General features: G+C 40.0%; 2 protein-coding genes across 6 annotated transcripts in view; both read left to right on the top strand.

The window, feature by feature from the left end:
* runx1 (RUNX family transcription factor 1) overlaps positions 1-10,248 on the top strand; it is a 41,003-nt gene extending 30,755 nt beyond the window's left edge. For 4 of the 5 annotated variants that reach the window (XM_017458162.3, XM_017458160.2, XM_017458165.3 and 1 more), the window contains 4 exons: positions 53-157; positions 2,313-2,480; positions 7,414-7,539; positions 8,864-10,248. In XM_017458162.3, the coding sequence (XP_017313651.1) occupies positions 53-157; positions 2,313-2,480; positions 7,414-7,539; positions 8,864-9,369 (905 nt within the window). In that variant the 3' untranslated portion in view covers positions 9,370-10,248. The remainder of the gene's footprint in view (positions 1-52; positions 158-2,312; positions 2,481-7,413; positions 7,540-8,863) is intronic. The other variant, XM_017458163.2, reaches the window with a different exon arrangement.
* A 3,012-nt stretch (positions 10,249-13,260) lies between these two features.
* LOC108258906 (DNA replication fork stabilization factor DONSON) lies at positions 13,261-23,956 on the top strand. Its single transcript, XM_017457905.3, has 10 exons — positions 13,261-13,815; positions 15,267-15,353; positions 17,301-17,504; positions 19,054-19,232; positions 19,415-19,593; positions 20,002-20,116; positions 20,250-20,384; positions 21,260-21,458; positions 22,091-22,306; positions 23,486-23,956. The coding sequence occupies exons 1-10, from the start codon at positions 13,471-13,473 to the stop codon at positions 23,618-23,620; spliced, it is 1,794 nt and encodes a 597-aa protein (XP_017313394.1). The 5' UTR covers positions 13,261-13,470; the 3' UTR covers positions 23,621-23,956.
* Positions 23,957-25,014: the final 1,058 nt, after the last annotated feature.

The raw sequence follows: 25,014 nt of genomic DNA, 5'->3' as shown, positions 1-25,014 counted from the left end.
TGTGTGTGTGTGTGTGTGTGTGTGTGTGTGTGTGTGTCCCTCTCTCTCTCAGGGAAGAGTTTTACTCTCACCATCACCGTATTCACTAACCCCCCTCAAGTGGCCACCTATCAGAGAGCCATCAAGATTACAGTGGACGGACCCAGGGAACCCCGCCGTAAGTTTTAAAGTCTAATCCAGTAGTTTGACTAAAAATAAATAAATAAATACATAAATAGGCAAATATTTGAACAAAGTTATATCCTTCATCATTAGTTATGTTTAGCATCACTGGGATTTAAAAAGCGTTTCTTGGCAAGAAATGAGTTAGGCATTTTTATGGGAGTGTCTGTGTGTGGTTAAGTATGTTTTATTGTGGTTGATTATTACCCACCAGCTTTTTATGCTAATGTGGTGGTTGGTGGTATGTTAATAGAAACAGGGTGCTGAGGTCTGCAGATGATTGCGGTGTACGTCTGGAAACCACTACAGCCTACTACTAGCTGAGTTTTTCCAGTAGCCGTAGAGCCGATAGGATAGAACAGAGAAGAAAAGCTTTCAAGGGATGCTGTGTCAAACATTCTGTGTTAGGTTTGAATCTGTGTTTGTGTCGGATACAAATGGTGCCGAACTTGTATCGGTTTTCTTCACATTCATTTCAACTGCTAGGTTGAAATTTGTATTTTTACCGGATGACGTGGTTCATCCACAACCGTCTTAATTTAAATGAAATAAAATATCAGTATTCTTGTAAGATTTTATATAAAGATCAGCTGGATGGACACATTATAAAAGTATGTGTGTGTGTGGGTGCAGTAGTGTGTGTATGTGGGTTATATGAGAGCACATCGTGCCCCCGCCGTTGTGCTCATGCAAGCCGTAGGGCTATTCCCGCTCTGTCCGTTATTCCGGCGCCTCGCCACCATATGGAGGCTTCGCCACCGCTGGCTTCTTCTTCAAAGTCCTCGAACGGCAGCTCTGGTTTCAGGAGCACTTCCTCCTCTCGTGTCGGTGTGCATGTGCCAATGAGAATACAGGCAAGTGTGTCTGATGGTTTCGCACAGCTGAGAGACTTGTCTTTTTTCGTCCCTTTATCCCCCCCCTCCTCCTTCCTTTCATCGCCTGCAATCATTAATCCCTCCTGCTTCCTGCTTGTCTATGTGTGAGGTCAGGAGCAGACATTCAGACATTCATGCTCAGTCGTGAGTGGACTATACAGAGTATACAGCACATAAACAATGCGAAATGCTCTTCATCAGAGCTTATGCACAGAATAAAAACACACGTGCGCAAATATTAGCAAGTTCAGAATATGCAAACACTATCAGAAATACACTGGAGCTTGACACACACATACATACGGAGCACATCAGTAGTTTGAGGACACAACACTTTTAAAATAAAGTTCCTTGGACGGTTTGCAGTAATTTATCGACTAGCTTGGGAACATTTGAGGAAAGCATTTGCACGTACAGTATTTGGCAATAAATTAAAATAACAACTATGATTTCCCTTTAGCAAACGACCTCCCCTTAGCAGCTGCACACACTTTCTGAATATAAATACCGACACAGTTCCTTAATTCTTGCAGGATTCAACAGAGTTGTGTTTGAGTCTAATTAAAAACCAATCTCGTCAAACACACACGTACAAACATACTGCTTCCTGAGCAATCAAGAAACAATCCGAAGTCTAGAACCTCCAACAGCAATGGCACCAAACAGATTAAGAATGTTCACCTCTGCTAACTCTTAAATGACTATTTCTTTTTCACTTCGCTTCATATTCACAAAGCTCAGGTTCAATGCATGTTAAGCATCTGAGGTATAAATAAATAAATAAATAAATAAATAAATAAATAAATAAATAAATAATTCATCCCGTTATTCGTGACTCCGTTATAAATCTCATATTCTATATACCGGTATGTTCCATATGCTCAACACTGTCTATTCTACTAAACTTCTCTTCCTGGTATTTCCATCCATTCATCCTCCCATCCTTCCCCCCTTCATCCCTCCATTTAGTCCACAGGCCCTGCCAAGTTGCTTCCTCTTCATCTAACTGAAACATTCTGTTCTGGTGCCACTACACCAGCGGGGTCCTAACAGTCAGATATACAGCAGATGATGGGGTCTGGGAGTCATTATTACCATTTGAAATGGAATCAGGAAATGAGCTGGAAAAATCAGAGGGCAGTGAAGCGCTGATCGAAATGTGGACGATTTATGTGTATTTTCAGCCACCTGTCTTTGGGATGCACACGATCGTCTTGCTCTTTCTTCCCGTATATAAGTACATCTCTCCCGGGGTGTTTTTGTGTGTGTGTTCAGGTCATAGACAAAAGCTGGAAGAAGTTGTAAAGCCAGGCGCGCTGGCCTTCTCCGAGCAGTTGAGAAGGAGCGCCATGAGGTGCAGTCCTCACCAGGCCTCTGCGCCCAATCCCCGCCCCACCCTGAACACACCTCCCTTTGGTAGCCCCACCCACAGCCAAATACCTGGTAAGTTACCTGATGATTTTAAAGAACGTAATAAAAAAAAAACGCCATTGTCTAAAGATGTGCTTAACTCGCTCATCAGATAGGATTGTACTCCCTGAGAGGGTTCTACACACACCTCTCATTTTACCCAAGACCAACTTTGGGAAGCCAGAGCGTAGTTGCTTTTTTCTTTTTTTTCTTTTATTACTTATTTATTTTTAAGTGCATAAAGAACAAGTGAAAATATCTTCAATATAGTCCAATATTTCTACTAGTTCTTATTATAGGATTGAAATATACCAAATGTAAGATTGTTAAACCTATTGAAATGATTAAAAGCATCTAAAAACAGGCTGAAACATTTTATCGGATTGATAATAATCTCACGATAAGAAATACAAGCCGAATCTACCCAGATTCAAGATATTTTCACTTTGCTAAAATGTCATTTCTGCCGTGAAGTCACAACCAAAGACAGTTTGCGGAACTGTTTATTTCTTATAGTTTACTGTTGAAGATGTTTGATGTTTTATTTGTTCTTACCAAGTGACATGAGGATATGTAGTGACACACCATCGAGGATACAGACATAACAAATGAAGAGAACAAGGCCACCTTTGATTGCAACTTAGATGAGCGTGCCTGAGCAGGGCACAACACACACACACACACACAAACACACACACGCTCAGTGCCACCAGGCAAACATTCCCACTCAAACATGTATGCCTCTCCACTACCACACACACTCTAATACACATCCACCCGAGTCTTGTAAAATGAAACAGAGGCCATAAATATAATTTCCTCATTTCACTTTGAATCTTTTGGACTGGAAAGCCCCATTTCATCCTGCTGCGTGAAAAATAGTACAACCTGAGACTGTTTTTAATCACGGTTAATACACGAAAAGATTTCAAAGCAGTTGCTGAACAGATTCCAATGTGGTGAAGGCCACGTCATCATGCTCTTAGCATATGCTTAGCATTTATACATTAAATCTGAGTAATTGCTGACTGTGAAATGTGAGTAAGACTTTTTTCTTTTTAAAAAAAAACCCGTTTCCCAGATGAAAACAGAAGCCAATTTCTGGGAAATGTGTCTGACTATAACAGTTAGGTATTGTATTAGCATGCTAACAGTACTTCTCCTTTTTTTTGTTGTTCATTGTTTTGTGTAATGCCTAATTGGGGTAGTTACGCAGGAGGGCCTCTTTGAGAGATTGATCGTTACTTTCTCTTCCTCCATGAAGGAGTGTAAATAGGAGTGAGGTGTGTGTCTGTGTGCATGAGAGAGAGAGAGAGAAAGAGAGAGAGAGACAGAGAGAGAGAGAGATTGCATATGTATTCTTAGAGGAAGCAGACCAGGGAAAATAGGGAAGTGAGAATCCACCGACAGGAAGCAGCTGTATGAGAAAATCGGACCTTTTATTAAAACAGGCTTGTGGGAATAATTCAACATTAAGCAATATATACACCCTGAGAGACTTAGCAGGTAGGACGAATAGAGAAATGGTCACCAAAACAATGGAGGAATTTTGACCAAGATATATCTAGTATAAGTATAATACAGTGCTGTCCACTAATATTGGCACCCTTGGTAAATATGAGCAAATAAGGCTGTGAAAAATTTTCTTTCTTGTTTAATCTTTTGTTAAAAAAATTCACAACAATACTCTGCTCTCATGGATATTAAACAATTGCAAACAAAACAAAGAAATATCTTTGTTAAATATAGGTGTGCAACAGTTATTGGCACCCTTTTAGTCAATACTTTGTGCCACCTCCTTTTGCCAAGATAACAGCTCTGAGTCTTCTCCTATAATGCCTGATGAGGTTGGAGAATACATGGCGAGGGATTTGAGTGCGTTCCTCCATACAGAATCTCTCCAGATCATTCAGATTTCGAGGTCCACGCTGGTGGACTCTCCTCTTCAGTTCACCCCACAGACACAAACACAAACAACTTGTGGTGATGTAAGTGACTTCAGATTGTAGTCTTGGAGACTTTCTGACCCCAAGACACAACTAACTTCTGCAATTCTCCAGCTGTGATCCTTGGAGATTTATTGGCCACTCGAACCGTCCTCTTCACAGTGCGTTGAGACGATATAGACACACGTCCAATTCCAGGTCGATTCATAACATCTCCAGTTGACTGGAACTTCTTAATTATTGCCCTGATGGTGGAAACGGGCATTTTCAATGCTTGTGCTATTTTCTTATAGCCACTTCCCATTTTGTGAAGCTCAGCAACCTTTTGCTGCACATCACAGCTATATTCCTTGGTCTTACCCATTGTTATGAATGACTAAGGGAATTTGGCCTGCGTGTTACGTCATATTTATACCCCTGTGAAACAGGAAGTCATGGTTGAACAATTTCCTGTTCCTAGTTACCAGGTTGTACTAAAATTAATGTAAAATATCAATGGAACTATAGTTCAAGTATATTTTTCACATATGAATTCATAGAGGTGTCAGTAATTGTTTCAAACCTATGTTTAACAAAGATATTTTCTTGGATAAATCTGTGTTGTGTTTGCAATTGCTTGAAATCCATGAGAGCAGAGTATTTTTGTAAAAAAAAAAAAAAAATTGACAAAAGATCAAAAGGTTAAACAACAAAGACAATTTTTCACAGCCTTCTTTGCTCATATTTACCAAGGGTGCCAATATTAGTGGAGGTCACTGTATCTCCCTATTATTATTATAATTATTATTATTATTATTATTATTATTATTAGTGTTATTATTATAGAGAAAGAGAGAGATTAAATGAGAATTGCACACCGAACATGCGCCCTATAGTACATGATGAAATCAAGTCAAGAAGGGTGGGACAGTTGAGCTTGGGTGAGCATGACGAAAGGAATGAATGGCAAAGAGATAGAGTGATAGAGCGAGCGCAGAGTAATGCAGAAGGTTGAGAGATGGAGGGATCCACTGCTGTTGGAAGCGCAGAGCCCTGAAACAGTGTGTTTCCTTCTGCGTGCTGTTCTCTCCTCTCTGATCCTGCCGCCAGAAATAGCAGTGGAAGCACCGCCAGCGGAAACTGTTATTAAGTCATTCAAGAGCTCTCTCTCTCTCTCTCTCTCTCTCTCTCTCTCTCTCCCTCTCTCTCTTTCTCTTTCACACACTGTCCTCTCTCTTCTTTTTCTCTCTGCGTTTTTTCACAATATAGTAAATCAGTAGCAGCTGGAACCACAGGCAGTGTGTGTGTGTGTGTGTGTGTGTGTGTGTGTGTGTGTGTGTGTGTGTGTGTGTGTGTGTTTTAATGAATTAGAGTGCATTAGAGTGTTTAGGGGATCAGTGTTTTGGAGCTTTTGTGTTGTATTCATGTTTATCAAAAAAAATTTTTGGAGAAGTGTGTGTGTGTGGTTGTGTGTGTGTGTGTGTGTGTAGTGCAGTTGTTAGCGCTTTGCCAGGAAGTGACATAGCAACGGTGAAATGTAATGAGTGTTTTTCACTGCGTGAGTGGAATTTTAGGAAGTGCAGACTGAGACTGTCAAAGAGCGATAAAATATTCTGATGTGTTGAAACGAATAAATAGTGAAAGGTGTGTATGATCACAAAGAAAAAGAGAAAACAATCTCTGCATCACTTTATGAATTAAACGAACTAGTTTATTCTTCACGCACCTATAACTTACAAACCCATTTCCCAACATCTCCATGGTTTAAAACATCGACAAGCTGGAATACATGGAATACTCAATAAACCCAAACTTGCCCGGTTCTAGTGCACAAAATGCCCCCCCCCCCCCCCCCCCCCCCCAGATGTGTGTGTGTGTGTGTGTGTGTGTGTGTGTGTGTTACACTTCTGTCTGTGCCTAGTCTTGAAGTAAGTGTATGGACACTGAATGGTTCAGTCCTCATTCTGCACCCTCCACATTTCACATCCACATGTGCGTGTATGTGGGAGTCCAGTAAAACACGAACGAGCTTTGCCTGTACCGGATGCACAAAGACGCCTCAAGCCACCCACCCAGCCATGTGTGACTCCTGGCCCATAGCAGAAGCACTAGGCCTGGGGAGGTGGAGGAAGGAGAGAGGGGGGCTTCTGGAAGAGGCCGTAGGGATTCGAGGGGGGAGACTTGGCATTGCGCCGCAGTCTGGCTCCACTTGAAACAGCCTGAAACGCTCGCTTTGGCCGCTGTACGTAATTTGCTTCCTCTCTGATGGCTCGCCTTCCTCTTCTGTCTGGAAGTCTGCAGGCTATCGGCGAGCATTTATTGGATCGTAGGGAGTGAGAGAGAGACACACAGAGAGAGAGAGAGAGAGAGAGAGAGAGAGAGAGAGAGAGAGCAGGATATAGAGAAAGGAAAAGTGAGAGAACGTCTCTGTCTTTTTCTATCCTTTAGTGTCTTGTTTGTTGTGCAGTGGCGCATTAGCCCTGATAATATTGTGGGATGAAGGGAAATCCAGGTCAGAGTTAGCAGGCTGTATCACAGGTTTGAACAATTATTTATTTCCCAAAACGTTGTGTTTCCTGGTAGTGACACGATAGCATGTAATGATATTATGCTTGTTTCCAGGTGTACATAACAGCGCTCACAAATCCACTCCTAATGCAATATTCCAGCCCTGTAAACTGGTTATAGTTGTTAAGATTCAGACTTCAGTGTTTAATAGAGGCTCTGTGGAAGTTTTAATGCTATCCTGTTATTTGGCATCTGCGTATTAAAGCCGGCAAATTTAGTCAAAGGAATAATATGAATAAAACATGTTACCTGTGTAGTCGAAATCATCTTTTTTCACATCTCAGTGTAATTTCTTTACGAGTTTATGAGAATGATCATTTTTAGTAAAAAAAAATAAATAATTATGAAGGTTAAGAACAAGAGCTTGTGTTCATATCTTCTTTTTTTTCTTTTTAAACTCATTCAAAGATGTAATAATAATAATAATAATAATAATAATAATAATAATAATAATAATATTTTGTTTTTTTCAGACTCCAGGCAAATGCAGACGTCTCCGTCCTGGTCTTATGAACAATCCTACCCTTACCTGGGTGCTATTTCTGCACCCGCTATTCACCCTACGACACCCATCTCTCCGAGCCGCAATCCAATACACTGTAAGATCTCAAACGCATTAGCGTCTTACATCTGATCACGCATCATCTGCGCATCACTGATAGAGAACTGAGAAGGTCATGCCAGCGCAACGGACCTTTTTTTTAATCGCACTTGTGTACGGTCAACTTTGGTTGATCTGTATCGATTTCTGCATATAAATATGATGGGGGGAAAATGAGGGGAAAAAGCTTGACTTGCAGTTCAATAAAATCAGTATCAATATCATGAAAAGCCCGTAGGCTATAGTAAGCAGAGTAGTTTAGCTCATAATAATAAAAATAGCAAATAACATTGATACGTACATCTGTGCATTATAGAAATATAAATAATCTCATCACTATTAAATATGGATTTGTTTATTTGTTCAGGATGGAAACATGGCTCATCTATAGTCATAAAAGCTCTATAGTTTGAATGAAATCTGACTTCAGTTAGGTCTGACGTAATCAAGTTCTAAAACGAATATAAACCCGATATTTTATAAATAAAATATAAATAAAGTTTTCATAACTATCTGCAGGTGACACTGGAAAACGGTTCAGTTTTCTAAACAGCTTTATTAGAAACACACTTCCATAACAGCGTTTATTTGCAGTAACCTCAAACCAAAGCGACTCTAGATCAGTTTCTAAGTTTGCTCTCGTTTCCACTGGCTTTTTCTGAATTCTTTGTCCTTAATGACTCACTGTCAAACACCTATATTAGAGAGATGTGAGGGTAAATTGGAATGGACTGCAGGTTTATGCCACGTTAATAAGCAATTAGCTGACAGACGCTTTTTTCCATGCAGCTGAAGCCGATTCGTCATTTGTGCTTTAATCACTTCTCATTCTGACGTCGCACATTTCACAAATCGGACGCAGATTTGTCTGTACATCATTCTCTGTGCACAAATCTTCACTCATTTCGAAGCAACGTTTATGATTAAGGGCCGTTGTCTGTTTTTTTTTTTATTATACAGTCATCAGATATCATGTATAAAGATATGAAACAAGAAAATTCTGATGACCCGGACTACATTTCCCAAAAGCATAGCAGCACAAAGCTCATTGTTAAATGGTAACGCGAGCATCACATTGGACACAATCTCTCTCTGCCATTTAAGATGCTCTTGTATCGATGTAAATGTATAATATGCACACAGTTATCTGATATAGTTAGCTGATATAATGTTTGGCTGATGGTTTTTTTTTTTTTTTAAAGTCCACATGTAGTATAGCTTTCATTAGCTGGAAGGTTTGGATACATACAGTACCACGTCTTTGTGGATACATTTCTGTACAATGTTGTAAGTACTTTAACCCAAAACTTTTCATCCTGCAGGTTCAGACCTGTTCAGTGACCCGCGTGTCGGTCTGGAGCGCCCCTTCTCTTCCATCCCCTCGCTACCAGACAACCGCTTCACCGACCCCCGGGTTCCCTACCCCACTGCAGCCTTCACCTACACCCCAACCCCTGTCACTAACGCTATAGGTATCGGCATGTCAGCCATGACTGCGCCTGCTGGCCGCTACCACACTTACTTACCACCTCCCTACCCTGCTGGCTCCTCCCAGGGCCAGAGTGGACACTTCCAGGCCAGCTCTTCTCCCTATCACCTCTATTACAGCAGCGCTACCGGCTCGTACCAGTTCTCCATGATGTCAGGAGGAGGTGGGGGTGATCGCACGCCCCCCAGGATCCTGCCGCCCTGCACCAGCGCCTCGACGGGCTCGGCCCTCCTCCACCCCTCACTGCCAAATCAGAATGACATTGTTGTTGAGGCAGAGGAAAGCCACAGCAGCTCTCCGACCAGCATGTCTGCTGAGGCAGTGTGGAGGCCATACTGAGCACCAGCTTTACTGAATAGTGGACTGACACGTTGACCAATATGAAGTGTAGAGCTGATGCATGGACTCGATTTTCCACAGCATGAGACTCAGTTTTGTTTTTCTTAAGATAATTATGGAAAATTTGTTGTTGTTGTTGTTATTATTATTATTATTATTATTATTATTATTATTATTATTATTACACCAGTTCCTTCTATTTCTAAAGAAATACCCTGCCATGGCACTGTCATAAAACTTGAATCTGAAGAATTGTATCATCATACTTTCAAAATATTAGCCAGAAAATGTATATCTGCCAAAACAACGGCTTGTATGCTGGGAACTATTCATTTAAGGCAACGAATTATGATTTTCACCCACGGCCACCTGTTCCTTTACAATCACTCGATGAGGTTTCGTCTGAGCTCCAGCATACGCGCAGTTCTGAGATTTCTAACTGTAACCTGTAGATTGCTGCATGTCCCGTGACTCACCGTGCTAAGGTTAGCATTGCGCTACCAGCACCAAGATTGGACGATTTCCATTTAAGAGTTAAACCAGACATGGAGGTCTGTTGCACATGCAATCCCAGGTTTATGAGGCTTTACCTCATCCGTCACTGCCTTTTAAGGTTGTCCTTTTACAGTGCAAACCCATCCGTATTTCAGATATCCGCTTGAGTTTGGCCGTAACCCACAGATCACCCACTTTTATGTAAATAGACTGTAAACTACTTGTTGATATCACTGGTTGATTGACGTTGACAGTGACGGTGTCTTTGACATCCACACTTGAGAAAACTAGAAATGATACATAGCCTATATGTTTTTTTTTTTTTTAGAACTGCTTTATTTTGTGAATGTAAACCTTGTGAAGAAGCTGATTGTTTGTAGACAATGTCGTGTGGCGTCCTTCTTTCTCTTCACTGTTCAACGGTCAGGGCCGTGAGAAATCAACGGGAAAGGGGCTAGACTCTGTCTGTCAGTGTCATCTTGTGCTGATAGGACAAGAATGGCCAGGCTCCTAAAATGGTGCCAGCTTCTAATACCCCCCTCTGCCAGCCCCTGCTTCCATGTGCTATTCCTGACCCAAGAAGAATTTATACAGACAAGCAGACTAGCCCTGACCTGCCCATGCTATTCAACACTATCTTACAGACAAATACGCACTCTCTTTATATGTTCTCCTTACTCACTCGTCTCAGTAGTTCTCTTCTTTTTTTTTTGACTCCTCCCTTTCTTTCTTTCTCTCTCGCTCTCTCTCTCTCTCCCCAATTTAAGGTCTGTGTCTCCCTTCTTTGCTTTTCACCATCTCGTTTAGCTTACTTCACTCATCTTCTGCGATACCTATATTTCTTGCTTTCTAGCTCCTCTACACACACACACACACACACACACACACACACACACACACACACACACACACACACACACACACACACACTCACACGGAGGAGAGAGAAGAGGACATGGGGTTATATAAATGCAGACTAGCCCAACAGTCAGTGCAAAGGGACTACAGAGCATTAGCTATAATCCAGCTGCAGGATTCAGGCCAAGGTCCATGAAATATATTTTTAAAAATTATATAAAAAGCAGAGGGTGTCAGAGCAGCATGACACCACACACACACACTCACACACACTCACACACACACACACACACACACACACACACACACACACACACACACACACACACATACACACACACACACACATCAATGTTTATATTTATATGTAGAAATTAGTCTGTGTGTGTGTTTGTGTTTGTGTGTGTGTGTGTGTGTGTGTGTGTGTGCATTACTTTAGGATCACATTCCCCACAAACGATAGGAAAGCACAATCCCACCGTTTTGCTATTACTGCAAAGCAAAGTGCTTTTTAAAAAAAAAAAAAAAAAAAAAAAAAACTAAAAGAGACTTTCACATTTTCAAAATATTTTCAGTTACTGGGGTTACAGTTCGACTTAGCAACATTTACACACATGGAAAATCTGTGTAGAGACAGTTACCCAAGTGTGTGTGCTTGTGTGAGTGAGAGAGAAATAGAGACAAAGACCAAAAAAAAAAAAAGAGTCAAGGATACATTAACCACAGCCTCATTTGTAACGGCAGCTATTTATAGAAATTAGAATACTGTTTAAAATAAAACTCTGTTCTCAGTCATCAGACCTCACAGCTCTAAAATCATGCTCAAGATAAAAGTGGCACTATGAAACAATAGTTAGCAACCAAAGTAAATATAAATAGGACGGCATACGTCATTTATGAGCAATAGTTATGTCAGTGCTGTTGAATCGACCAAGTGGTTGAAAAAGGACTTAAAATTCAGCTCCGATCTCTTGACGTACCGCTGATAATTCTTCATGATCATCCAGCCCAATCTCCATATTCTTACACAATTTAGCCTAAACATACCAAGACTGATTAAGAGTCAAGGTCGCTTACCTATCAATTACACACCATTCATCAAGTGGACGCTTCTTTCCCGCATCAGCACTGACAGCCAACAGAATCAATAGTCAGGGCACTGACCTCTGCAAACTCGTCTGCCTCAACAATTCCCATCTCCTGTCATTTCAGCTGAGTTCCGCTCGCGGATTCCACACTGTGATTAATCACAAATGATAACGGTAAACTGGGAAATTAACTGTGGTCAGAGGCAGAGCACTTTCATTAATCTAAACGCATGACACTGAAGGAGTGGATTAGGAGATGAGGGAACATATTAAAAAGTCACCAAATGAGTCAAATTCATGTCAGACTTATCATGGAATTCTGAACATTAATTTCCAGCATGCAGATAATACTGGATGAGAAGCATGGACTCTTCTTATGCTGCCCACTGAAAATAAGGCTTTACACATCAGATTCATATTCTAGAGATTGGAATTGAGTAATTACATTGTAATTAATACTTGCCATTTGGTGTAGCCTTAACAATAAGGCCAATAAGCTATTAAAGCCAACAATAAGGCCAATAAGCTATTAAACAAATCAGATATATACTGTAGATATTATATAGAGGATATATAAAATATTTTTTTCTTTCTTTTTTTTATGTTATATTATAATTGGGCGCACGGTGGCTTAGTGGTTAGCACGTTCACCTCACACCTCCAGGGTTGGGGTTTGATTCCCACCATGGCCCTGTGTGTGTGGAGTTTGCATGTTCTCCAAATGCTGTGGGGGTTTCATCCATGTACTCCGGTTTCCTCCCCCAGTCCAAAGACATGCATAGTAGGCTGACTGGCGTGTCCAAAGTGTCCGTAGTGTATGAATGGGTGTATGAATGTGTGTGTGATCGTGCCCTGCAATGGATTGGCACCCTGTCCAGGGTGTACCCCGCCTTGTGTCCCATACTCCCTGGGATAGGCTCCAGGTTCCCTGCGACCTTGTAGTATAATCAGTATAGAAAATGGATGGATGGAATTATATTACAATTATCATGTAATATAATATTATATAATGTCATTTTATAATCAAACTACAGTGTGGGCCTTTAAATATGCTAAATATGGTTGATAATATTTATACTTTTATACTTCTTTTATAATATATTTAAGTTGTTTGATTTAAAAAAAAACATTATATATATATATATATATATATATATATATATATATATATATATATATATATATATATATATATATATTATCAGCGACTGCGCATGTCACTAGTCAAATATAAAACCTATTTTAAACATTTTAATTACCAAACGTTTTCCGTGATCTAGTCTGTAATTTGAGAGTCTTTTATTGTGCATCAGAAGAAACTTTGTCGATATTTCCGTTCTTCAAAAAAACAAAACAAAAAAATATCAACATCCGGGTGTCTTCAATCAACGCAGCATTTACGCAGCTCCAGTAAAAGTCGTGCGGGACTGTGCGCAGCTCTGGGGGAAAAGTCTGCGCAAAATGAACGCAGCCGCAGTAGTGTAGCTCGAGGGGAGAATGACGACTTTGACGTGTTCACGTCACGCGCGAAATTTAGAATGGGAAAACAAGCGGCGGAGCGCGCGCGTGTGTTTGTACTTGTTTTCGCTGTCTTCGTTCCGCTGCCTTTAAACGTTATCTAAAAAAAACTTCTTTTTTATTATTATTATTATTATTAACGATGGCGGATCAGAGTTATTACTCCCCGAGCTTTAAGAAGCCGCGTGATGTCCTGCGCATGAGGAAGAAGCGGGCCCGGAGTGAGGTGTTGAGCCGGAGCGCCTCTGCAGCGTCCAGCGGCTCGGCGGGAGCTGATATCCGGCCTTTCTCTCCCGGACCGCGGCTCCTCACTCAGATTCGAGCTTGCGACGGAGTGAAGCGCAGAAACCCGTTCGCCAACATCGAAAACACCTACAACAGTCCAAAGAAGAGAAACCGCTCCGAAAACCCTGCGGGGGACAGAGACCCGTTTAGCGCTTTGTGTGAGGGAGAAAACCCCGGAGAGCGGAGAGACCGGTGTGGACAGGTACAGTAACTTCCTCCCGAGTTCACCCTGGATCCTCAGAGTCACATCCACATCAACCAGGGCGTGTTTTTAACCAACATCTCATTCCTTCCACTCGGTTCAGGTTAGATAGCGCGCTAACCCCATAGCACTGATGCTAACTCGCTAACAACAGACTGTGCTAATAGTGTGTAAGAACATAGCAGTGAAGCTGGGGAAAGTTTCATATAGACATTGTTCTAAATATGTGTGTGTATAGTTTATTTAGTTTAGTTCTGTCCTGAATAAACTATTTCACATAACAGATGTTTACATATAACCCACAAGACAAGATAATAGCTGAATTTATAAACAATTACCCCGATACATTAAGAGCCAGGGGCGTGTAAACTTTTGAACAGGATGATGGGATGTGAATTGTTAGTATTTTGTTTTCTGGGAGACATGTAACTATCTTATTTAGCATCTGAAGGCCAATACTAAATGGAAAGAATATATCTTTAAACAAAATACTAACAATTTACACCGCTCATCCTGTTCAAAAGTTTACACCCCCCAGCTCTTGATGTATCGTGTTGTCTTCTTGAGCATCAGTGAATGTTTGCACCTTTTGTAATAGTCGCATACGAGTCCCTCAGTCGTCCTCAGTGTGGAAAGATGGATCTGAAATCATATAGTCACTGTTGGAAAGGGGTCATATATGCAGAAGATGCTGGAAAAGTAAAGAATGTGTAGGACCTGGAGGATTTTTCTGAAGAACATTGGGCAGTTTAACTGCTCAGGACAAACAAGGGACTCGTGAACAACTCTCACAAAACATAAACACAGTCGCTGATCATCCAGGTAAGGACACACGGTATTAATAATCAAGGGTATGTAAACTTTTGAACGGGGTAATTTTTTATGAATTCAGCTATTATCTTGTCTTGTGGACTATAAGTAAACATCTGTTATGTGAAATAGTTTATTCAGGTCAGAACTAAATAAAAACAACACAGGATTTTTATATTCTCTTATTTTGTTAACAGTATTAAGATCAACAGATTCTGGAAGGGGTATACAAACTTTTGGCAACAACTGTGTGTGTGTGGTTATTTATATATGTGTGTATATGTGTTTATATATATATATATATATATATATATATATATATATATATATATATATATATATATATAAAATGTATGTATATGTGTGTGTGTGTGTGTGTGTGTGTTAGCAACTATAAGGCCTGCATCTATTTATTTTCTTCAACTGAAAGTAAAAACAGTTATTTTCTGTTTATAGTATTAATACTTTTGCTGTTCAGGTTCAATACCTGGCATGAATGTGGATATTCAGAAAAGTAGATATTCTGTTCTCAAAGCACTGACTGTGTAAATATATTGTCTTTAGACATTCCTGCTTAATACAATTTCATGTTCTAATAATAGTACGAATTATTAATACAGTTCTTGGTGTTTTTCTCACAGCCGGAGGAACCAGTGTCTTTTTCTGGAGATCAGTTCTTATTTGAAGATGACGTATTCAAGGCAGACAACTCCACCCCGAACCCGAAGGTGTGTAAAACCTGGTCCTCCTTCTAAAAGAACGGACATTTATGTAAATCGGTGTGTCGAAGTTGACATTTATGTAAATCGGTGTGGCCACCTTGAGGTTTGATTATGATCCACATTCGTCGCGGCATTGTTTCAACAACCTTATGCAGCATCACAACATTTATTTCCATCCAGAGTTGCGTTTGAGTCGAACCACTCGATAAAGTCGTCTTCTCCAGCACGTCCCAAAGACTTTCACTAGGGGTTAAGGTCAGGACCTTAAATGTGAAAGTGATAACTCATGCTCCCTGAACATTCTGAGCCTGATGAATCTTGGTATTGTCATCCTGTGCCATCAGGGAAGAAGAAAACCATTGATTGAGAGAACCTGGTCATTCGGTACATTCAGTATTCATCTGAGTTCATTTTATTGCTTCATAATGTTGCTGAGCCTCGACCTGAGCGATTGAAAGGCTTGTACAGTAGGCTTCCCTTCTTACTGTGACACGCCCATCGCTTTGGAGAAGGATAAACCTGGACCACATGACCTTTTCCCATTGCTCCACGGTCCAATCTTTATGCTCCCTAACAAACTGAAATCATTTTTATCTGATTATCCTCACACTGATCAGGTCACAGAGCTGTTCAGTCCCAATCCTGTACGTTCTCGTCGCATTGTGCGCGTGGAAATGCTCTTACTTTCACTATTAAACATAGCCATGAGTTCTACTGTTGATTCTTTTGTTACGATGTGACTTCACCAAGCATTCATGATCGTTCAATTTTGAATGTTAATTTTTCCAACCACGTTTCTTCCTCAGAGTGGACAGTTCACGCTCTCCTTCCAGGTTTTAATAACGCGTTGTGCAGTTCCTAACCCAATTCCAGGCATTTCAGCAATCTCCTTAGTTTTCTTTGCTTGATGCAGGCCAATAATTTGCCCCTTCTGAAACACAGTTAAATCTTTTCCACGTCCACGGGATACGTCTTCTGATGACAGGGTCGTTTAAGAAATGAGAAGCTACACACTGCGTCAGGGTTGAAAGAATTGTTGCCAGCTGAAAGGTATTAATCACTGCAATAATTATTTGTTTGCTTATTTAAATCCAAACAGAGACCTTTTATTTATTTATTTGTTTGTTTGTTTGTTTTTATTTGGCCAGGCCAAATGAGTTATTATGAGTTACAGGCAGCATTTTGGCAAGCTGAGCCAAAGGACAGAGCTGTAGTTCTGCAAAAACACACTATTTTTGTGAGATTCGGACAGACAGACAGAAAAAGAAAATAAACACTTGAGACGATCTAACAGACAGTCTGTTTTTACGCTCATTATTTATACACTTTTCTACTCATTTGTTTAGTTCCAGCTCCATGTTCTGTTTGATTTGTACACTTGGGTGATTTCTGCATTCACTTCACAACGGGCTGTTTATTTACCAACGAGTACATTTTCAGCCAGGCCTATCAATTTTACTCTTATTCGGACCATGAAAAGGACTAATGGGTGTCGAAGCAGCATGTCTTTGCAGGCGTTGTGCCGTTCAGAGCGTTATTTTATTTGCATGACTGTCTTGTTACACAGGACGCGACGTGTTCACTGCTGATGCAAAATATGACAGTGCTTGCTACAACCACTAGTCCTACCTAAATCAATTATTTGATGTAATGTACGGTACATACCGTATTGCTCTCTCTCTAGTTCGGCATTATTTTAGGAGTTTCTTGGCAAATCGCTCAAAAATGACTCCGAAATCATCAGTGTCATTTAATATCATCTTCACCACAAATGACTAGCAGCTCTTTTGTTTCTTAATCACTCGACCTTTCAGACCTTTCTTCTTTTCATTGGCTCTAGGTGTTTCCTCGTCTTGTTACATCACTGTGCTCAAAAGTTTGCTGAGCTTTTAATATAATGGATCCTTTTTGGATTGATCTAATCGATCTGGCTTTCCTCCCCTCTATAATTAGAGTCCAGAGGCTCCTGATCTTCACAGTGAGTCCCGTCTGGAAGTGTGTAGAGAATATCCAGCAGACTGGAGCCTGAAGACCCGAGCGCTCGTCACCTCCCCACAGTCTTTCTCCTGGGCCGAGCAGCCGAAAGCTCAAGAGGAAGCCCAGGGCCTGAGCTTGCACTGCAGGGCAGAGTACACTCCTCTACCACAGAACATCCAGGTACTGTTTAGACGTAGTTCATAAGAGAGTTACACTTTCGTACAGACTGTGATTTGAATACAGTGGGCCTTAATCATCAGGGTTGTGTAGAAACGAGTGCAAGGACTTGAGCTCGAACAAATCCTTGAAAAATGATCTGATTCACGAAACACACAACGTGATAAGCAGCAAATTATTGTATTATTATATTTGATTTACGTTGTTCGAGTGTTACACTCAAATTAAACGCCATGTTTCCATCCGATTTTATGACACCTGATTGTTTTAAAAATAAAGAATTTGTAGTTATTAAACAACTAATAATCTAACAATTAAACCTGATGGGTCACGCAGAAGTAATCCAGGCTGTGTATGCTGAAAAATAAAAGGGAAAGAGAGCGTGGCGTTTGAGATTTTTTGTACACACAAATTTCTAGTTCAGTGTTTAATGTTATTCTCCGAACATCGTCAGGTTTGCAGGTTGTTTTTTTTTTTGTTTTTTTTGTTTTTTTTTTGGCAGAAACCTCTTATAATCAATCATCTTCATCACCGGACTACCGGACGATGAACGTTTATATGTTGCTTCAGTGTTTTCCGAGCAGTCAGTGAAGGGGACATGTGGGACATTCCTTGTCGGTGGAATTAATGAGACAGGATATTAATACATACTTACACTACCCGTCAAAAGTTTGGGGACGCTCGAGTGAAATGTTTCTCATGATCTTAAAAATCTTTCGATCTGAAGGTGTATGATTAAATGTTTGAAATCGGTGTTGTAGACAAAAATATAATCGTGCCGACATATTCATTTCTTTCATTAGAAAACTAAAATTTTATTTACGAAAATCTTTTATTAAACGGAATATTCGGTGAAATATTCCGAAAAGCAGCCGATAAGAGTCCAGCGTAGGTGGGAACTCCTTTAATCCTGTTTAAAAAGCATCTCAGGGGAAACTCCTGAAAAAAGAAATCTGTTGAGAAAATGCCAAGAATACGTTTCTGGAAATGCTAGAGATGCAAAAAGGGTGTCGCCTTTGAAGATGCTAAAACATTAAATTATTTTGATTGACATAATTCCCATAGTTCCATTTGTGTTCTATTTGTGAGTTTTGATGACTTTATTATTATTATTATTATTATTATTATTATTTTTAAAAAAATATAAAGAATGGGTGTGTCTAAACTTTTGACGTGTAGCGTACGTGGTCTCGTGTTACATTACGGGATTATACAATATATGATACGATGATTAATTGATTGTTTGGGCAGGCCTCATCTTCTCGCTGAGATGTTTAATCTCAACTATGGGAGTATGTTAAAACCTGAGGTGGTTGATATTATATAAATATTATATGGTTATTATATTATATAAACGTGAGTAGAGGTACTGCTGGGTCTCTTTAAAGTTGACGGTCTTGATACGGTTAGCTTTGCGGAGATGTAACCTGTACAGCCTTTCGGTAACTTATTTGAACTTATCGCTGTGATTGCTGACGCTAGCTTTGGTGTGCTGTTTGGAAGATGGTGCAGATATCGACATGCATTAACTCATACTCATACCCCAACACAGGACCCTCGCAGCTGCGCAGAGCTCCGCTGTGGTTTCCAGCAGTGCCTGCAGTACTGGCAGCATCCTTCTCTGCCGTGGCTCTCTCTGTTCCCCAGGATCGGTGCCAAGCGCAGTTTCTCTGGCAAGAGTACGCCATGGGCACAGGATGCAGTCGTACAGCAGAGCCTGATGAGCGAATGGTGAGCGATGGAGATAACACTCTGTTATATACGCGGCTGTACACGCTAAACTTGTCTCGTTTGTTAAAGCGTCTGACTCGGTCCTGTTTGTAATGACTATTGTGAGTGTTTTATATCTGTGTAATTCATCTTCTCTTATTTTAGCTGCTGGTATTAACGTATCCTTTTCCTCCATTTTACAGGTCGGTGAGCTTGACTTCTCTGTACAGTCTCCTAAAGGCCAAACTCTGTCCATACTTTTACCTGTGTTCCTACCAGTTCACCGTGCTTTTCAGAGCAGCAGGACTGAGTGGAGCTAAAGGCATCACGGCACTGCTTTCCCCAACCACCAGGGGCCTGCGTGAAGCCATGAAAGCTGATGGTAAAAAAAAAAAAAACACGCACACAAAACATGACTGTTTATTAAAATGCCCAATGTACTGTAAGATTCAGAGCCAAGTACACGAAAGCTCATAAACAACCACAGTATGTGTGCGAGTTTATTGCAGCAGGACTGAGACTGAAACCACGCGGATGGTCCGGGTCATGTGGTCATCAATAAACTTCCAGCTTCATAAAAACTTTAAAACAGTCCCTTTATAAGAAGGCAGTACAAGTAAACATATTTATGCAGTGATTATAATGTAGAAATAATCTATATATGGTTTAAAAAAAAGTTTGACAAAATTCAAGTAAACCACTTGGTGAGAATTTTGAGAATCACTCAGTCCTACTTTTACATCAGCATTTGATGCATGGATTGTCAGGATGTCGTTGTGTTTCTCCGCAGGGATAGAGTTCTCACTCCCTCTACTGGAAGAGAAAAGGAAAAGCAAAGAGAACAACTCCTCACATCTAAATGCCAACTCTCAGCTGACTGACCTAGATGAAGAAAGTAGTACCTTGTGAGTATTGAGCTGCATTATTATTATTATTATTATTATTATTATTATTATTATTATTGCTTTTTAAAAGCTCCAGTGTGACTTTAGCTACTTCACTACTACAACGCAACACTGCTGCCTCTTTCTGTTTCAGGACATCAGAGTATAGTGATAAGGAAGAGGAGCAGGAGGACATGCAGGAGGAGGATGATGATGAATGTTTCTCCTGGCTGAAAGAGATGGGGGTGCAAGACAAGATCAAGAAGCCTGATGCCATCTCAATCAAGCTGTATGTTAAGCCTTTTTCTATGGTTTTATTTTTAATGCTGTTGATATAACAGTAGGCCTTTCTGTTTGTCAGGTCTATATAGCTCTGTTCAGACCGGCCCCTCTTCCGTTTATACAGCAGCATTTCTTTTGTCATTGTAGATAAATCATGTGTTTTTATTTGGCTTAATTTACGGGTTCGTGTTGGCTCGCTTTTGTTATTTTTTTCATATTCTTTAATTAATGTCGATGATATAAAACGAGTGGGTTTTTTTTCACAGGACGGTTTTCTCGAGGCTACTGTTATTCCCCGACCTAACGAACTATCACGAGGATTTGTTTTTTTGATCGAGATTCCAAAGATCTTCTGTACATCGCGCCGGATAAACGTAAACGTAATAAAGATAAGATAATACTTTATTAATCACCAGATGGAGAAATTACGGACAAGCAGTTTAAACTTGATCGTCTATTCCGTACACAAAAGTGCAGTAGTCCGTGCATGTTATATTCAACGTTAGGTTTACGTTAGTTAAGTCTTCTCGTGCACACTCTGGAATTTTCTGGATTTTCATGAATAGCAAATTTATTCGTAAACTTTTTTTTACAAAGTTTTTTTTTTTTATTAATAAGTATGTTCTAATCCAGCTTGATAAATCAGACACAACGAGTGAAAATACACACACACACACACCCTCACAAATAGAAAGAATATTTAAGATCTGATTGTGTTTCCCGTTATTTAATTCTTCATTATTTAATTATTACCCAGAGACCTGAAATGACCAACCGTGGGTCCTTATTAAGGCCAACATGCCTCCATCCCCTTTTTACAACTTTCCAGCAAGTCTGTTGTTATTAGAATAACAGGATAACACTGCGTATCACTTCCGTCAGGCGTAAAGAGCACGACGAGGTACGACTGGACCACAGGCCCGAATCGGTAGTTCTGGTGGAGGGCTCAAACACCTTCACCTTGATCAACTTTCTCATCAACTGTAAGAGCCTGGTGGCTGCAGCTGGACCTCAGGCAGGGTTACCCCCAACACTGCTGGCCCCAACAGCGTTCAGAGGAGCTACACTGCACACGCTGAAGGTGAGGAGCCAGAGTCTTCTACGCCATTATATCGTCTTTTTACAGCAGTTATTCAAATGTTTATTCTGTCCACTAAAAAAAAAAAAAAAAAAAAAGGCACGTACACGACAGGTCAAAAGTTTAGAGACACTTGACTGAAATGTTTCTCATGATCTTAAAAAGCTTTTGATCTGAAGGCGTATGATTAAATGTTTGAAATCGGTGTTGTAGACAAAAATATCATTCGTTTCTTTCATTAGATTTCCAAAAAATTATTTTTTAATGGAGGACTCTGAGCGAAATATTCAGAAAAGCAGCCGATAAGAGTCCAGCATCGGTGTGAACTCCTTTAATACTGTTTAAAAAGCATCTCAGGGAAATTCCTCAAGAAATCGCTCGAGAAAACGCCAAGAATACATTTCTGGAAAAAAGGGTGTCTACTTTGAAGATGCTAAAATGCTAAGTTATTTTTATTTTGGGTTTTTTATCACATCATCATTCCCATAGTCCCATTCGTATTATTTCAGGTTTTTTTTTATTATTATTATTCTAAAATAAATAAATGATAGAATGAATAAAGTAAAATAAAATAAAGAATGAGTATGTCTAAACTGTTGACGGGTAGTGTAAATGTATTTGCTGTGTTATTCCAGGCACGGAGTGTAAATGTGAAGACCCAGGTGAGGACAGGCTATCAGGATGTGTGCAGTCTGGAGGTCACTGGCCCCATAATGCCCCATGCACTACACACACTTACACAGCTCTTGAGACCAGCCCAGAAAGGAGGCTTTTCCATGGCGCTCTACACACACGAGCCTAGCGCTGTTCTAAATGTTCCAGTCACCAAGCCGTCTGAACCTGACACACAGGTAATGTTACTCTCGAGCAATAACATGTTCATTTTGTTTGTTTGTAGATTTCATTGCCAGAAAACATGAACTATGACTGTTAAATATTCATTAAAGACATGCATGGTAGGTTGATTGGTGTGTCTAAAGTGTCTGTAGTGTATGAATGGGTGTGTGAGTGTGTATGTGATTGTGCCCTGCGATGGATTGGCACCCTGTCCAGGGTGTACCCCGCCTTGTGCCCGATCACCCTGGGATAGGCTCCAGGTTCCCCGTGACCCTGAAAAAGAGTAAGCGGTAGAAGATGGATGGATAGTCTTGTACTTCAATGCAAAACGAAAGAAGGAAAATCCATTACAGTTAGGAGAAGTGGACATTAGGGTTGTGATTGGAGAGTTCCCTCACTATTTGTTGCCATTTTTTTTTTTTTTTTTTTTTTTTTCTCCCTTCCCCCCCAAATACAGATTAAAATGCACTTCCATTACGGTCTGTCTGTTAATTTTAAAGAATTACTACAGTGCTTTTCATCCCTTTCACATTTGACTGCAACTCCCCCAGATATGTCGATAAATCATACGACAGCATTTTCTTTTTCATCTGTGCAGAGTGTACTGAAAAGCATTCGGCTGTGTAAACCTTGGATATGTTTCGAACCGTAACGCAACTAGTGCGAAATATCGCATTCAATATTAGGGGCGGCTGTGGATCAGGTGGTAGAGCGGGTTGTCCACTAATCGTAGGGTTGGCGGTTCGATTCCCGGCCCACGTGACTCCACATGCCGAAGTGTCCTTGGGCAAGACACTGAACCCCAAGTTGCTCCCGATGGCAAGTTAGCGCCCTGCATGGCAGCTCTGCTACCATTGGTGTGTGAGTGTGTGTGAATGGGTGAATGAGACACAGTGTAAAGCGCTTTGGATAAAAGCGCTATATAAGTGTAGACCATTTACCATTTTACCATTATCAATATTTAAATGATGTCTGTGGTGCTTAAGGGGTTTTTTTTTTTTTCTTTTTTCTTTTTTTTCTTTTATTAATCAGTAAAGTTCTCAATATTTCTGCAGCTCAAATGGGAGAAAAAAAATTGCTTCAGAAGGTTCAAAGTCTTTTCAAAATATTCTGACATCTCATAGTCGTGAACAGATCAGGAAATGTTCATTATGATTATTATCCCTGATCACTTCCTGTTATTTAAAAAACAGGGTAACGTGTTGGAGTTGAGCCGGTGCGGTCTGCAGCAACACACAGTGCAGCAGCTGATGGAGCAGGCGACGCTGGGTAAGAGTGCACTCCGACACCTCGACATGAGGGACTACTCGTACAGCTGGAGGTCCTGATGCCTCACTCTAACCCGTGAACCTGTGCATTGTGACTCCACAACAAGTCAATCGTTCTAAAGGCTGATTGTTTAACCTGATGTCTTTTTGTTTGTTTAGCTGTCAGTAGTTTAACATTAACACTTCACCGAGTGTGTGTGTTGGTGTTTTAAATGCTGGTGAATTAACCGTAGCCTTCAGAATAGAATATCTTGTAATTTCCTAATTTAGGAATTCTGTGCTGAGAACAGAAATGTGTTTGAAAATGTAGCTTTGTTGAATGACGATGAGGTGTGTTTCATTTTATCCTTACACGTGGCATTGTATGTATTGTATATTAAATGAACTGGGATTTTTTTTTTGTGTCATGGACTATTACTTTTTTTCTTTTTTTTTTTTAAAGTGTAATGTTAATGTAAGCAGAGTAATCATATTCATGCAGTAATAAGTAAGATATAAAGAATAACAAGCTGGCTGCTATTTATGAGCATTTTTAGGGCAAAACAGATGTTAAGGTGAGAAAACCCTTCACTCACAAGGCTGCTTATGTTCCTGTTGGAAAGCACCGGGGCTTCGTAAGGGGAATTGGGGTTTAGAGACAGAGACTTATGTAGACAGTATTGTGCGGTGCTTCAAGTCTTTTGGCCAATTGTAACGAAGATAACGGGATCGTCTTTTCCATGGACAACTTTTCTCCCGTTAAAGCCAGCTGAAGCCAATCTTTCGGAAACGCAGGTCATCAGCTCTTTATAGTAATGAAGTCAGTAATGGGGCAACTGTATACGATTATACCAAGATTATAACCATCTACTTCACAGGATAACTAATGTATTGCAGTGTTAAATACTGTATCTATACTGTATCCTGTTTTTTATAGCATATATTTTATTACATATATAAACTTATTGTGCCATATAAAACCCAGGTTTAGTCTTAGCAACTACAGCAAAATGCTGGTTTTATTGCTAAGAATGTTTCTGTAAGCAAATAGAAATTACTCAAATTTTATGATTCACAGTTTAGTATACTCCATTCTTATCAAAGACCACTGTATTTTTTTTTAATTCAGTAACATTGCTTGTAGGAATTACACGTGTAAAACCAAATGTAGTATGATACAGCTTATTATTGCTATGAACTACAGCAAATAGAATTTCAACTCTCCGTTTATAATGTTTTTTTTTTATTTATTTAGCAAAAGAGAAAAATAATTTAAATGTAATAACTTTTTGACTCTTGAGTGTGAAACCAATTGCATGATATTTATTAATGCTAGGAACTACAGTGAATATGGGTTTTAAAATCTCTGATTTTAATATTTTTACATTTTTATAAAGAAAAACAATCAAAAGTCACTAACTTTGACTACGAGTTACACGTATAAAACCAAATGCATTGTGATAGTTTATTACTGC

The sequence above is a fragment of the Ictalurus punctatus genome, chromosome 26 (assembly GCF_001660625.3).
Source record: "Ictalurus punctatus breed USDA103 chromosome 26, Coco_2.0, whole genome shotgun sequence".
NCBI lineage: Eukaryota > Metazoa > Chordata > Actinopteri > Siluriformes > Ictaluridae > Ictalurus > Ictalurus punctatus.
Note: the sequence above shows the minus strand (reverse complement) of the source record. Positions and strands in the feature narration are given on the sequence as shown.

Coding starts and splice junctions, on each gene's coding strand:
- LOC108258906 (XM_017457905.3), top strand. CDS start 13,471: ATGGCGGATCAGAGTTATTACTCCCCGAGCTTTAAGAAGCCGCGTGAT. Junction 19,594..20,001: donor TGAAGCCATGAAAGCTGATG/GTAAAAAAAAAA, acceptor GTTTCTCCGCAG/GGATAGAGTTCTCACTCCCT. Junction 20,117..20,249: donor GATGAAGAAAGTAGTACCTT/GTGAGTATTGAG, acceptor TTTCTGTTTCAG/GACATCAGAGTATAGTGATA.